This window comes from Pan troglodytes, chromosome 4, assembly GCF_028858775.2.
Source record: "Pan troglodytes isolate AG18354 chromosome 4, NHGRI_mPanTro3-v2.0_pri, whole genome shotgun sequence".
Classification (NCBI taxonomy): domain Eukaryota; kingdom Metazoa; phylum Chordata; class Mammalia; order Primates; family Hominidae; genus Pan; species Pan troglodytes.
Window position 1 is genome coordinate 17,413,580 of NC_072402.2, and position 15,612 is coordinate 17,429,191.

A 15,612-nucleotide genomic window follows, 5' to 3' on the forward strand; every position below is an offset into this window, starting at 1 on the left:
AAGAAAAAATGAATTAAAAGTTGAATGTGGCTGGGTGCGTGGGTAGCTCATGCCTGTAATTCCAGCACTTTGGGAAGCCAAGACGGGCAGATCATTTGAGGTCAGGAGTTCCAGACCAGCCTGGCCAACAGTGAAACCCTGTTTCTACTAAAAATACAAAAAAATTAACTGGGCGTGGTGGCATACACCTGTAATCCCAGCTACTGGGGAGGCTGAGGCAGGAGAATCACTTGAACCTGGGAGACGGAGGTTGCAGTGAGCCAAGACTGTGTCACTATACTCCAGCCTGGGCGACAGAGTGAGACTCCGTCTCAGGGGAAAAAAAAAAAAAAAAAAGTTGAATGTGTGCGTCCCAAACTATTTGAGAGCTCTTCTCTACTCTCTAACAAATGAGTGGTTAAAAGAAAAGGCATGGTAATTTCTCGATTGGAAAAACCATAATGATACACTACAGAGAAAACCAATTAAGTTCTTATATAAATCTTAAAAAAAAATTGAACCCGTTGCAATTTGGGGGATAAAACTTTTACAACTGGCAAATCTATATTGGTACTGGCAAGGCTTTGCTTCTGACTTAAAATCTAAGGGAAGCCAATTCACACGCTGTTGATTCTAAAATACTGAGTTCAATGAGACAATAGGTTTGAAGCAGCCAAGTATTTAAATTCAACCTTGCACATTTACATTTATGTTTCCAAATGGTCCATTGTGTTCTAAACATTCACATCGTTGATGTGCGTGTTCGTGCACGTTATTTTGTTCCCATAAATATGAATCAGTCCAGCTGGACCCCCTTGGGACTGTAACCATTCTTCAAAAATACATTACCTTCTCAATCAAGTCCAGGCATTCTCCATTGTCTATCCAGTCAATATCTTCCCACACTAATCCTTCCCTGTAGAAAGATTTTAAACAGCCAAGTTAAATGAAAACATAGCTTCAAAACGAATCTAGTTGCTGCTTTAAAAAAAAAATTGAAATGGAATTCTATGAGTGGAATTCTTACCGGCTATATTCTAGTTGTTCTAAAGAAAAAATATGCTTGTTGAAGTACTCCTGAAGTTTCTCGTTTGCATAGTTTATATTGAACTGTTCAAAGTGATTAACCTAAGGGGGGAAAGCATTCAATAAGTATCTTTAGTGCACTCACGATTATACAGAAAGGTGAAGAAAAGACAAAAAAAAAGATCTGCAGAGAAAAATATCAATGCCTGTTGTCTGGCACAGTGGCTCACACCTGTAATTCCAGCACTTTGGGAGGCCGAGGTGGGCAGATCACCTGAGGTCGGGAGTCCAAGACCAGCCTGCCCAGCATGGTGCAACCCCGTCTCTATTGAAAATACAAGAAAAATTAGCCAGCTGTGGTGGCAGGCACCTGTAATCTCAGCTACTTGGGAGGCTGAGGTGGGAGAATCACTTGAACCACTGTGGAAGTTGCAGTGAGCTGTGATCACGCCACTGCACTCCAGCCTGGGAGACAGAGTGAGACTCCATCTCAAAAAAAAAGAAAAAAAAAGAGTTTGCTCACAGAGATTTGTTCAATAGCAGCTAATCATGGACAGAAGAGAATTCATGTGCTGCACTGTTAGGAAACCTACCTCAAAGTTTTCAAATCCAAAGATGTCGAGGATGCCAATAGACTTGAAGTCCTCATTGCCTTTGATCCTGCTGTTGATCTTCTTGATTACCCACTCAAAGCAGCACGCATACAGAGCCATGGCCAGGGAGTCCCTGCTGTCTACTGCCTGTGGGAGAGAAACCAGCACAGACTCAGCTGACCCCGGGCACCCCAGACAGGCAAGGCCATCCATTCCCCACTTGAGAGACACACACAAGACTAGCATAGCATCTGGCCCTCCAGTGTGAAGGCAATCGATATCATCTAGGAAAGGACAGATATCTAAAGAAAAGATAAACTGGAATTCACATATTTCCCTTCTGTTAAGATTAAATACCAGGATTCCAAACTCAACTTGCTATGTTGTTATACAAAAGAATCTAAACCATATATACAGGTACAAATGTGACCAGGTTTTTTTTGTTTTTTGTTTTTTTGAGACGGAGTCTCGCTCTGTCGCCCAGGCTGGAGTGCAGTGGCGCGATCTCGGCTCACAGCAACCTCCACCTCCCGGGTTCAAGCGATTCTCCTGCTTCAGCCTCCTGAGTAGCTGGGATTACAGGCATGTGCCACCACACCTGGCTAATTTTTCTATTTTTAGTAGAGATGGGGTTTCTCCATGTTGGTCAGGCTGGTCTCAAACTCCTGACCTCAGGTGATCCGCCCGCCTCAGCCTCTCAAAGTGCTGGGATTACAGGTGTGAGCCACCGCGCCTGGCACCAGGTTTAAAACAATAATTAAGATGTGAGCTCTTTTTTAAATTTTTCTGATTTTCTATTATACTTTGTATTTACCAAGTTTTTCTTCATAATATGGTCAGCATTTTTATTTATCCAATTAAAAACATATTAGAGGAGTGTGATGGTTAATACTGAGTGTCAACTTGATTGAAGGATACAAAGTATTAATCCTGGGTGTGTCTGTGTGGGTGACATCTGAGTCAGTGGGCTAGGGAAGGCACATCCATCCTTAATCTGGTGGGCAGAAGCTTCTAGTGAAAATAAAGCAGGCAGAAAAAATGCGAAAAGGCGAGACTGGCACAGCCTCCCAGCCTACACCTTTCTCCCATGCCGGATGCTTCCTGCCCTAGAACATCGGACTCCAAGTTCTTCAGTTTTGGAACTCAGACTGGCTCTCCTTGCTCCTCAGCTTGCACACAGCCTATTGTGGGACCTTCTGATCATGTAAGTTAATACTTAATAAACTCTCCTTTATATCTATCGATCTATCTATCTATATCCTGTCCCTCTAAGAAAACCCTAATACAAAGAGCTAGCACATATACATTGGCTCGGGGCAGTAGCAGAGGCAAATATAAATAAAACATATTATTATATTGTTTTCATTATAACAACACATTATTGTTGTAAGTAACGTTTATTTAGCACTTACTCTGTACCAGACATTAAATGCTCAGCATATATTTGTTATTTTTCTTATAAGAATCCTATGAATTAGGTATAATTATGCTTGTCTTATAGTGGAGGAAACTGAGGCATAGTGACTAAATTTCCCAAGAGCAGACAGTAGTAAGTAGAAGGGTCAAGTTCAAAGTCAGGCAATCTGCATTCGACCCATCCTCTTAAACAACAATTCGATGTTATTTTAGACAATTAGACAGCAATTCAATAGCTTTGTCTATTCCCAATCCTTCGGTATCTTCTTTATTTTTATAATGAACCAGTCATTTGAACAGTTATTAATATATTACAGTTATAACTGTTATTATAATTACATATTTCAATCAAAACTATGGATCTGAAAACCTAGGAGTGTCTAGTAAGGCAAGATCAGATGGCAAAGCGTGTGTACCTGTTGAACATTGAGAGGCGTGAGGATCTCTTCTCCCCTGAGGAACATTGATCTCTGGGTCAAAGCATCTGTGAGCTGTGTTGGGTCCAGCCCAAGTAACTCCGCAGATCTGCCCAAAGCTGCAGAGAATAAGACAAAGGTGAATGAACCCACCGTCCCTGAGAAGCTAACCAGGCTTAGCGATACCTTAACGCAGAGAACACACCTGAATCCCTCAAGCAGAGTTTAGAGATTGCATGTTATTGCTAAGTTACTCATTCCCTTAGTGAATCCTAGGTTAGTAGCATAGAGCCTCGTGCTTGGACGAAGTGTGGTCTGGGCATCCTATGGGTGTCCCCAAGATCCTGTCAGAGATTTGCAACTCCTTTTTTTTTGAGATGGAGTCTCGCTCTGTCGCCCAGGCTGGAGTGCAGTGATCTCAGTTCACTGCAAGCTCCGCCTCCCGGGTTCAAGCCATTCTCCTGCCTCAGCCTCCCAAGCAGCTGGGACTATAGGCACCCGCTACCACGCCTGGCTAATTTTTTGTATATTTAGTAGAGATGGGGTTTCATCATGTTGGCCAGGATGGTCTCAATCTGTTGACCTCCATGTTGGCCAGGATGGTCTTGATCTCTTAACCTCGTGATCTACCCGCCTTGGCCTCCCAAAGTGCTGGGATTACAGGCGTGAGCCACCATGCCCACCTACTTTCTTTTTTTTTTTTTTTTTTTGAGATGGAGTCTCACTCTGTAGCCCAGGCTGGAGTACGGTGGCATGATCTCAGCTCACTGCAACCTCCGCCTCCCGGGTTCAAATGATTCTCCTGCCTCAGCCTCCTATTTTTAGTAGAGACAGGGTTTCACCATGTTGGTTAGGTTGGTCTTGAACTCCTGACCTCAAGTGATCTCCCTGCCTTGGCCTCCCAAAATGTTGGGATTACAGGCATGAGCCACCATGCCCGGCCTACTATTTTCATTAATAACACTAAGATGTTATCTGCTTTTTTCACTCTAATTCTCTCACCAGTATACAGAAGAGTATTCCAAAGGCTACACATGAGGTACCTCAACAAATTAAAGGCAGAAGAGATATGACAATCCAACTGTCTTTTTTTTTTTTTTTTTTTTTTTTTTTTTTTTTTTTTTTTTGAGATAGAGTCTTGCTTTGTCTCCCAGGCTGGAGTGCGGTGGCATGAGCTCGGCTCACTGCAACCTCCGCCTCCTGGGTTCAAGCGATTCTCTTGCCTCAGCTTCCCAAGTAGCTAGGATTACAGGTGCCCGCCACCAAGCCCGGCTAATTTTTGTGTTTTTAGTAGAGACGGGTTTCACCGTATTGGCCTGGCTGGTCTCCAACTCCTGACCTCACGTGATCCACCTACCTTGGCCTCCTAAAGAAAGTTCTGGGATTACAGGCATAAGCCACTGCGCCCAGCCCCCAACTGTCTTTCAATATGCCAGACATTAAAGAAATTTGCAAAAAGATAAGACAATGTGACTATCCTTCCTGTTTTCTGGTTTGGAAAACAGTCTTTTAAATAAAAATAGAACATTTATTTTAGTATGCAATGGGTTTATTATTGTTCTTTTTAAATTAATAAAGAATATTTTTTAAACATCTCATTTTAACTTTTGTTTAGAAGTTTTCACTTTTTTTTTGAGATAGAGTCTCACTTTGTCACCCAGGCTATAGTGCACTGGCATGATCTTGGCTCACTGCAACCTCCACCTCCCAGGTTCAAGAGATTCTCGTGCCTCAGTCTCCCAAGTAGCTGGAATTACAGGCGCACACCACCACGCCTGGCTAATTTTTGTATTTTTAGTAGAGACGGGGTTTCACCATGTTGGCCAGGTTGGTCTCGAACTCCTGACCTCAAGTGATCCACCTGCCTCATCCTCCCAAAGTGCTAGGATTACAGGCATGAGCCACTGTGCCCAGCCAAAAAGTTTTAACTTTTAATGTGGTAAACATCAACAGATACAACCCACATAAACAAAAGCTCTCTGGGGTTCTATGATTTTTGAGAATATTAAGAGGTGCTGGGTAGAACCAGACATTTGAGAACTACTGGCCTACAGTTCTGGTCTCCTCTAGAACCGCTTTGAACTTGAACTCATCCAATTTCCAGCTTCCATGACCTCATCTCTTGCTTCCATCAGAAAAGTTTTAAAAATTAATACATAAATCACTCAAGCAAAATGACAACTGACATAGCTGTATGGTAACTCATTTTATCTTGACAGCAAATCTCTGAGACACTGTACAGGTGAGAAGTCATGAGTATTCGGGGGATAAAGAACACAGGAAACAGTATGAAGCAGGGGAGGGCTATGAAGCCAGCATACTGGCTTGCAAAACAAAGGGACTTAATTAACCATTCTACCATGCTGGCACTCAACAGGACTATGCCACCTGACTCTCAACATTTTCCTATGTCGATTCCTGGTTGCTCATATTTCCACGTACTTGACTCATTTTCCTTCTTTTTAAAAAGAGAACACGGCTGCTATCCCAATTGACTAATAACTTTTCATACACTCTGAGCCTTTCCTAACCGACGCTTCATATCTGACACAACTAACATTCTGTAGCTCTCTATTCAAGGAGTCCAAACATATTCTCTTTTCTTTTTTCTTTTTTTTTTTTTTTGTGATACAAGATCTCACTCTGTTGCCCAGACTGGAGTGCAGTGGCATCATCTCAGCTCATTGCACCTTCGACCCGCAGAGGCTCAGGTGATCCTCCCACCCTCTCCTCCCAAGCAGCTGGGACTACAGGGGCACACCATCATGCCTGGCTAATTTTTGTATTTTTAGTAGAGATGGGGTTTGGCCACATTGCCCAGGCTGGTCTCGAACTCCTGGGCTCAAGCAATCTGCCCGCCTCCACCTCCCAAAGTGCTGGGGTTACAGGCAAGAGCCACCGCACCTGGCCAGAATTTTCTCTCTGAAAGGCTAGACAGTCAATAATTTAGGTTTAAGTTTCCCACGGGGAACAAAGGGAGCGAGGAGGGCAGGCAGGCATAATCTTACCTGTTTTGAAGGAAACCTGCGCCCCACCAGCAGTGATAAATTCTATGTTCCCAAGATGCAGTATACCAGCAAGCAGCCTTGACACTTCCCGAACTTCCTCCTTGCTGAACTGCATCACGTCCATTGCCGTCTAGAAGAAAATAAATGTATTTAATTTTATGTCGTTTTTTCACACTGAAGAAAATGTAGAATATCCCTGATAATATAAAATTACTAGGTGTTATTGAAAAGGCAAAGAAACAAAAAACAGATGCATAACCACTCACTTGTTGTTTTGTTTTGAGACAGTCTCGTTCTGTCACCCAAGCTGGAGTGCAGTGGCACGATCTTGGCTCACTGCAACCTCTGCCTCCTGGGTTCAAGCAATTCTCATGCCTCAGCCTCCCGAGTAGCTGGGATTACAGGTGTGTGCCACCATGCCTAGCTAATTTTTTTTGTGTGTTTTTTATAGAGACTGGGTTTCACCATGTTGGCCAGGCTGGTCTTGAACTCCTGACCTCAAGTGATCCACCAACCTTGGCCTCCCAAAGTTCTGGGATTACAGGCGTGAGCCACCGCGCCCACCCAATAGCAACTCACTTTTAAAATGATGAGGACATTACATAGTGCACATAAGAGGAGGAAGATAAAGAACTATAGCATGCTCAGAGATAATCAGTGAAATAAACATACTGTCCCCCTTACATACAAGCCTCTTATATATGCTACAAAAGAATTACCTCAGGGAGTCACAGTCATGACAACAATAAAGAAACAGTTTTCTGTACAGCTATCAGAGTGTAATGAAAAATTTATTATTTTCTTTAGATGTAAAAATGTGGAGAGGGAGTACTTGGAGAGGGGGTGTATTTTTGTTTTGTTTTGTTTGTAGAGATGGGGGTCTCATGTTGGCCAGGCTGGTCTCAAACTCCTGGCCTCAAGCAATCCTTCCAGCTTGGCCTTCCAAAGTGCTGGGATTACAGGCGTGAGCCACCATGCCAAGCCAAGAATTTTAAAAAATTAGCCAGGTGTGTTGGTGCACACCTGCAGTCCCAGCTCCTGGCTTGGCTGAGGCAGGAGTATCACATGAACCCAGGAGTTCAAGGTTACGGTGAGCTATGATTGCATGTGTACTCCAGCCTGGGAGCCTGGGTGACACAGTTAAGACCCTGTCTCTTAAAAAAAGAAAAAAATTAAATAAATGCTGATGGAAAATCTAAATAGATCTGGACCTGTCTTCCATAGGCACTCATCACATCTCTATTTTTAATTTCTCCAAAGGATTTTTTATGGTCTTATCTTGGCCTGAGGATACTAAGTGGAAGTTAACATAATGCTGTTTGAGGAAAAATAAAAATAAACAGGCACTTACAGGAATCTGTTACCAACAACAAGTATCTAAACAACTGAAGCCAGGTGTTTTCTGAATCATATCTAAGATTTGCTGATTTTCTATTGTGACTGAGGAGCTGCATTCTTGTGACCAAAAAAAGCTATTAAAAAAGAAAAGAAAACCAGACACGTACACACAAACTTGGGGGCAGACTTGTTGGCAATATCGATGAAAATGACCTACAAAAAGAACTTGGACTCACACAAGGACCATAGGAGAGCGGGAAGAAGGAAACCACGCACCGCTCTGAAGCAACATAAATTGCAAAAGGAAACAACTGGAGATTTAACACTGCGAAAAGTTCCATTTCTTTCCCTTTTTTTTGTTTTCTTTTTGAGATGGAGTTTCGCTGTTTCGCCCAGCCTGGGGTGCAGTGGCACGATCTCGGCTCACCGCACCCTGTGCCTCCCAGGTTCAAGTGATTCTCCTGCTTTAGCCTCCTAAGTAGCAGGGATTACAGGCATGCGCCACCACGCCTGGCTAATTTTGTATTTTCAGTAGATACGAGGTTTCTCCATGTTGGTCAGGCTGGTCTCGAACTCCCAACCTCAAGTGATCTGCCCACCTTGGCTTCCCAAAGTGCCAGGATTACAGGTGTGAACCACCACGCCAGGCCAAGATTAATTTCTTTATAAAGAAAAAGCAATAACGGCAGGAAAGAAAAGGCAAACAATGGAGAGGGAAAGAATTAAAAGATCCACTGACATATACATGAGCGATAAAAATAGGGAGAAATGCAAATCCAGAGTACTGTTTTTTTCCTTCCTAGAAATCGAACATGTACAAATTAAGGTAAATATGAGATCAGTTCTGTCAAATTAGCAAAAAATTTCAGAATGACAAAGATTAGTAGAAAAGAGACATTTATACAATGGTTGTTAGTACTATAAATTAGTATAATCTTTTTGGAAAACAACATGATTATCTGACAGAATTGTCCTAGGTATATAATATGTATATAATACTAAAATTTTCATATCTGAGAGAAAAACCAACAACAAAGGTTCAGAGAAGAAAAATAACTTTCTCAGGGTCGCGCAACCAAAATTCAAAGTCTGGCCCAACTGACCCAAATCTAGGAACTTACTATTATGATTTATTATTATTATTATTATTATTATTCTGATACAGGGTCTCACTCCTGTCACCTGCGCTGGCGGGCAGTGGTGTGATCAAGGCTCACTGCAGCCTCGACTTCCCAGGCTCAGGTGATTCTCCCACCTCAGCCTCCTGAGTAGCTGGGACAACAGGTGCACACCAACACACCTGGCTAAATTTTTGTATTTTTAGGAGAGATGGAGTTTTGCGGTGTTGCCCAAGCCAGTCTCAAACTCCTGTGCTCAAGCAATCTGCCCACCTAGGTCTCCCAAAGTGCTGGAATTACAGGCATGAGCCACCGTGCCCAGCCAGGAACTTATCATTATTATTATTACTATTATTGACCCAACTCTGTTACTTTATAAAGACATAAAAAAGAAATCTATATAATCTCCAATAATTTCAATGCTGGAAATTTGTTTCAAGGAAAAGTTCAAGAAAAGAAAAAAAACCTTTAGAAAACATTCACTACAGAGTTACCTTAATTAACACTTTCACAGAAAAAATAATTCTAATTATTCTACAATTATACAAGTCAAATATAGTAAGTTATATGAATATTGCATACTTTTTTTTTTTTTGAGATGGAGTTTCACTCTTGTTGCCCAGGCTGGAGTGCAATGGCACAATCTCGGCTCACTACAACCTCCGCCTTCCGGGTTCAAGTGATTCTCCTGCCTCAGCCTCCCGAGTAGCTGGGATTATAGGCATGCACCACCACACCTGGCTAATTTTGTATATTTAGTAGAGACAGGGGGTTCTCCATGTTGGTCAGGCTGGTCTCGAACTCCCGACCTCAGGTGATCCGCCCACCTTGGCCTCCCAAAGTGCTGGGATTATAGGCGTGAGCCACGGCGCCCAGCCTATTGTATACTTTTTAAAGAAAATTATGCACATGATATAGAGGCACAGTTATATTTACAGTAGCTTTTTGTAAAAAAGCAAAAAAGCTATTTTGTACCTATATTATTTTTAAAATACAGTCTGGGAAGAAAATTTACAAATTTGAAACTAGTTCCAATAGTTACTGTTAAGGGTTAACTGTGAGTTAACAGTGCTGGCAAGCTCATGAACATTCTATTCTATCATGTCATTTAATGTTGCTGGCAATAAATACTTCTACAACAAAAAATGAGACAATCAATGGGTGAATGGATAAACAAACTGCTGTCTATTCAACGGAATACCAAAAAAAGCAGTGAATAGTGATACGTGCCACATGGATGGCTGGAGGAAGCTGGATACAGGAGACTACATAGTGCATATTTTAGTTACATGGAACTCTAAAGAAGATAACCGTATACCAGAGGGACTAAATTAGATCAGTAGTTTCCTAGGGCCAGGTGTGGGGGGGTTGGGATTGCCTGGGAAGGGGCACAGAGAAACTTTTGGGGCAGAGGATTCCCTTTTATCTTGATCACAGTTGTGGATAAATGGGTGTGTAAATTCAAAATTCACTGAAATGTATACTTTAAATGGACGTATTTAATTATGTGTTCATTATATCTCAATAAAGTTGATTATAAAAATTAAAATACCATAAATTACTTGAAGGTGGGAAGGCTATCATTTCATGCATGCAAACAGAAACAAAGAATAAGAACTATTTGCCAAGTGCTTATCAATTTAAAAAAGCCTATAAGAAAATAATTATTCAAATTTAAAGATATTTATCAGTGATTTCTTCTAAAAGGTAAAAGCAAAAAAAATACGGTTAAGAAATACAAATAATTTGTTATTCTCAAGACTTTTTAAACTGTGTTAAAGACCATATCGGATATCAGCAAAATAATTATAATGCACCTACACTGTGCAAAAGTTAAATTTTTCCCTTTCTATGATTAAAGTTTTCTTCATCTATGACAAGATATATTCATAACTAATATATAATCATTTTTTAGCCTCGCAACATAGCAAGAAACCCATTTCTAAAAAAAATTAAAAATTAGCCTAGTGTGCTGGCATACACCTGTACTCCCAGCTACTTGGGAGGCTGGGGCAGGAGGATCACCTGATCCCAGGAGTTCAAGGGTGCAGAGAGCCATTATCACATCACTGTGCTCCAGCCTGGGCAACAGAGTGAGACCTTGTCTCAAAAAAAAAAAAAAAAGTGAAATAAGTAGTAGAAAATGTCTAGCTGCCAAATAAAAAATATTGACACATATCCCATAAATAAAAATTCTTGGTTAAGTTCTAAAAAAAAATACAAAGGTTGTATAAGAAGATATGTAAGCAAATGAACAAAATAAATGTGTTTACTATATTAATAAATTTGTGGACTTCTTTGCTTTCTAGTCTAACTCTAAGCGATTGGGCAAGTAGTTAGTAGTGTTGTGATAAGCGGCAACTGCATTAATCATAACATGGAATAATTTAATGTCTAAAACCAGTTCTCGCCAATGCAGACATGTATGCTAAAACTCCAGCAAGAGTCTCTATTTATTGTTTCTTAGTCTCCTATTTACAATCTTTGTTAATAAGCAATCTCCACCCCTTTGACAAGAGTAGCCACTTCAAGGCTTATTATAATTAGTATTTCAACACTAGGCTTCAAGACTGAAAAAACCATGGGAAATTCTATGATTCAGCACATAAAAACCAGATGCTTGTGAATGTGAATGTGTGTTGGGGGATGGTGGCGAATACACGGCAGAGTCCCAATCATCATGCACAAAAGGAGCTCAGCTTGTCACCCTGGAAACAAAGGGAGGAGTGTCACCCTCAGAGAAGGTACCTCCGAAGAATCTCAGAAGTCAACAAATGGTGTGTCTGAAAGGGTGACAGGGGAGGCTATTTTGGGCACAGTAAATTACAAGTAAGTAACTCAGTAATAATTTATTACATCATGTTACTTATTTATTTATTTTTTTAATTTATTTTTTTGTGACGGAGTCTCACTCTGTTGCCCAGGCTGGAGTGCAACGGCGCAATCTCAGCTCAATGCAAGCTCTGCCTCCTGGGTTCACGCCATTCTCCTGCCTCAGGCTCCCGAGTAGCTGGGACTACAGGTGCCCACCACCACACCCGGCTAATTTTGTGTATTTTTAGTAGAGACGGGGTTTCACTGTGTTAGCCAGGATGGTCTCGATCTCCTGACCTCATGATCTGCCTGCCTCGGCCTCCCAAAGTGCTGGGATTACAGGCGTGAGCCACCGTGCCCGGCCAATGTTATGTTTTATTAAGTAATATTATATTATTTTTAAAATACTTTATAATATAAAATTGGCTGACCACCCAAGTTTTCCAACACTGAAAGAGACTGACGTTTCCAAGTTTCACAACATGAAAGTAAAAAGTTGGTCCTTTAAATTTTAATAAAATCTGACTCATGACAAATGAATTCACGCATGCATACACAAGGTCACACACCATTCAAACCCCACAGATATACCCAGGAAGGTCCATATGGTCAGGAAACCCCAGCCCTGCTCAGTGCCAGGCACGCTGTAAACATTCGATATTTGTGGAGTAAAAGAATAAACAGATGATCACTCAGCAAAGACTCCTGTTACTTCATACACATTTCATCAGCCACCAACCTGGTGGGCCAAATGCAAGCAATAAAATAAACTAGTTGTTACTACTGACTTGAAATAGCTTTTCATCCTGACCTAACACTTTAAGGGGCAATTTGAAGGGCTGTATAAGAAATGCCTAAGAAATTTAGCATAGGTTCACTGCCTCTGCCCCAGGAAAAACCAAGACGCTCCTAAAACTGTTCAGAATACCTCATAGGTACTTTTTTATATTAATGTTTATTGTGACCAATGATAAATTTTAAAAATACATTAAGGCAAATTCTCAATGAAATAAGCAAAATTCTTAAAAGGTCCTATTGCCAGAATACACTAACATTAAAGTTGATAAAAAGAATCATGTTTTTTGTTTTTGAGACAGGGTCTTACTCTGTCATCCAGGCTGGAGTGCAGTGGCATGATCATGGCTCACTACAGCCTCGAACTCCCTGGGCTCAGGTAATCCTCACACCTCCAAGGTAGCTAGGACTACAGGTACACCACAATGCCTGGCCAATTTTGTTTGTTTGTTTGTTTTCTCGAGACAGAGTCTTGCTCTGTCGCCCAGGCTGGAGTGCAGTGGCGCGATCTCAGCTCACTGCAACCTCCACCTCCCAGGTTCAAGCAATTCTCCTGTCTCAGCCTCCTGAGTAGCTGGGACTACAGGCACGTGCCACCACGCCCGGCTAATTTTTGTATTTTTAGTACAGACGGGGTTTCACTATGTTGGCCAGGCTGGTCTTGAACTACAGACCTCGTGATCCATATGCCTCGGCCTCCCAAAGTGCTGGAATTATAGGCATGACCCAATTCTTTTTCTAATTTTTTTATTTTTGAGATGGGGCCTGGCCCTGTCGCCCAGGCTGGAGTGCAGTGACATAATCTCGGCTCACTGTAACCTCCATCTCCCAGACTCAAGCCATCCTCCCACCTCAGCCTCCCAAGTAGCTGGGTTTACACGTGTGTGCCACTACACCTGGCTAATTTTTGTATTTTTTTGTAGAGATGGGTTTTTGCCATGTTACCCAGGCTGGTCTTGAACTCCTGTGCTCAAGTGATCCGCCCACCTCAGCCTCCCAAAGTGCTGACATTTCAGACATGAGCCACTGTACCCCGCCTATCCCTCAATCCTTGATTCTCATAGGTTTGGGAGAAGAAAATCTTATCGTATATAGAAAGGAATATATTTTCCTCCCTCTTTCCCAAAAGTTACACTTTTTTTTTCTTTTTCTTTTTGCTGCACTGCTTAGAATTTCCAGTACAAGGTTAAAGAGTAACGGGTTAAATTTTGCTATCATTATAGCAAAAATGTCATGTTTGTGATATTGATAAACATCAGCTAAGTTTTCATTGATACACCTGCTAGACTAACACTAAAAAGTAATTGCAAATTAGATATTTAAGGATCTATAAATCTTTTATAAGTAGAATGTATTAGCTAGAATAAATTTGTTAGGTATGCTCATTATGTCAATTTCATGTATAAATTTCTCTTCCTTTCTAGGTGATTGACATATCCTTTTGTCATAAAATCAAATTTCAAATGCCAAGACCTATTATTTCAATGTAGCAATAAAAGCTAGCAATCACTGAAGGGAAGCCAAGTTCCAAAAGTTTACTTGTAGCTGACAAAAAGAACAGACAGTTCTGAAGTGGAAAACGATGTCCCGAGAGAACACAGAGTACCAACGGAGTATCTGATTTCTCAGGGCCTTCCCAGGACAAGGGAGCTGCCACTGCCAAGTGCTCCCTAGCGGCCAGCAAGCGAGCTCGCAGGTGATGGGACCTGCAGTGACACTGCCATGTGGATAATCAGGTGTCTTGTCTGCATTCTTTTATCACAAATTATTGTTCGTTACTTCAAGAAAGAAACAAGAAATAAAATAGGGAAAAAGCCAAAGACAAGTCTTTTTTTTTGCCCTGCTCCTCAAAAACGAGAATGAGAATTTATTCTAACACAACATCTTTTCAGCAGACAGTAATAAATGAACCATGATGGAAAGTTTGAGTAGTGAGAGGTCTAAAGGGCCAATATAAAATTGGAAAAGATAATTAAAATACTTAGAAAAACACTGCATAAAACCCAACGTGCAAGGCCAAACCCCACACCTCCGCAGGCAGATGCCAAAAGGTGCTGTCTGCAGGAGGGTTTTTGTTAACAGGTTAGAAAATAGGAGAGATGGAGCGAGAAACCGCTCTGCATTATAAATGGCAGGTTGTGACATCTTTAAAAGGGAGGCAGAGTGGAAAACAATCATGTATTATAGCCTAGTCCGTTTGGAATTTCATTTTCAACTTAAGGAGACACATGTTAGCCATAGAGAAATCCATTTGTTAAAAATATTCTGATTTCATTCCACAGACAGTTCTAACAAATAATCTATGACAATGAAAGGGAAAACGGAATGAAGAGCTAGCTGCTAGTCTTCCAGTGGCAGCCTAGGAGGACGAATCTGAGATGCACTGAAACCAGGTATTACCTGCCTCGCGGTTTAGAGTGTGGGATCCAGAGTTAAGACTGTGTATGGATACGGGCTGCACCAGGTACTGGGTAAGGTTAGGCTGGTCACTAACTTCTCTCAGTCTTAGAATGGAGACAACCATACTTCCTACCATCAGAGGGTTGATGAGAGTGATTGGAAAGTAAACTCCACGTGAAGTTCATAACAATAAGTGCTCACTAAATGTCAGCTGCATTTGTGATGATTAGAATGATAATGATAATGACGCCACCCTAGGTGCATTGCATCTAACTATTTTTTTTTTTTTTTTTTTTTTTTTGAGACGGAGTCTTGCACTGTCACAAGGCTGGAGTGCAAAGGCGTGATCTCAGCTCACTGCAACCTCCGCCTCCCAGGTTCAAGCGATTCTCCTGCCTCAGGCTCCTAAGTAGCTGGGACTGCAGTCGCCCGCCACCATATCTAGCAATTTTTTTGTGTGTTTTTAGCAGCGACGGGGTTTCACTATGTTGGCCAGGCTGGTCTCGAACTCCTGACCTCGTGATCCGCCTGCCTCACCCTCCCAAAGTGCTGGGATTACAGGCATGAGCCACCGTGCCCGGCTGCATCTAACTGTTCTAATAAGGGCTCTGGTAAAGAACTTAAGATCACAGTGATGAAATCTCCTGGCCAGGCCCGATTGGGTGGGGCTGTTCGCAATGCTCGATGACTGGGCTATCTTAAATGCAGA

The 15,612-nt window shown here is 41.7% G+C and overlaps 1 protein-coding gene across 1 annotated transcript in view; it reads right to left on the bottom strand.

Moving 5' to 3' along the window:
• Positions 1 to 15,612, bottom strand: part of MYO10 (myosin X) — a 270,984-nt gene that overhangs the window by 97,389 nt on the left and 157,983 nt on the right. The window contains exons 10-14 of the mRNA XM_001175408.8: positions 6,439 to 6,568; positions 3,431 to 3,549; positions 1,599 to 1,745; positions 1,007 to 1,107; positions 829 to 895 (exon numbers count right to left, since the gene is read on the bottom strand). Of these exons, the coding sequence (XP_001175408.4) occupies positions 829 to 895; positions 1,007 to 1,107; positions 1,599 to 1,745; positions 3,431 to 3,549; positions 6,439 to 6,568 (564 nt within the window). The remainder of the gene's footprint in view (positions 1 to 828; positions 896 to 1,006; positions 1,108 to 1,598; positions 1,746 to 3,430; positions 3,550 to 6,438; positions 6,569 to 15,612) is intronic.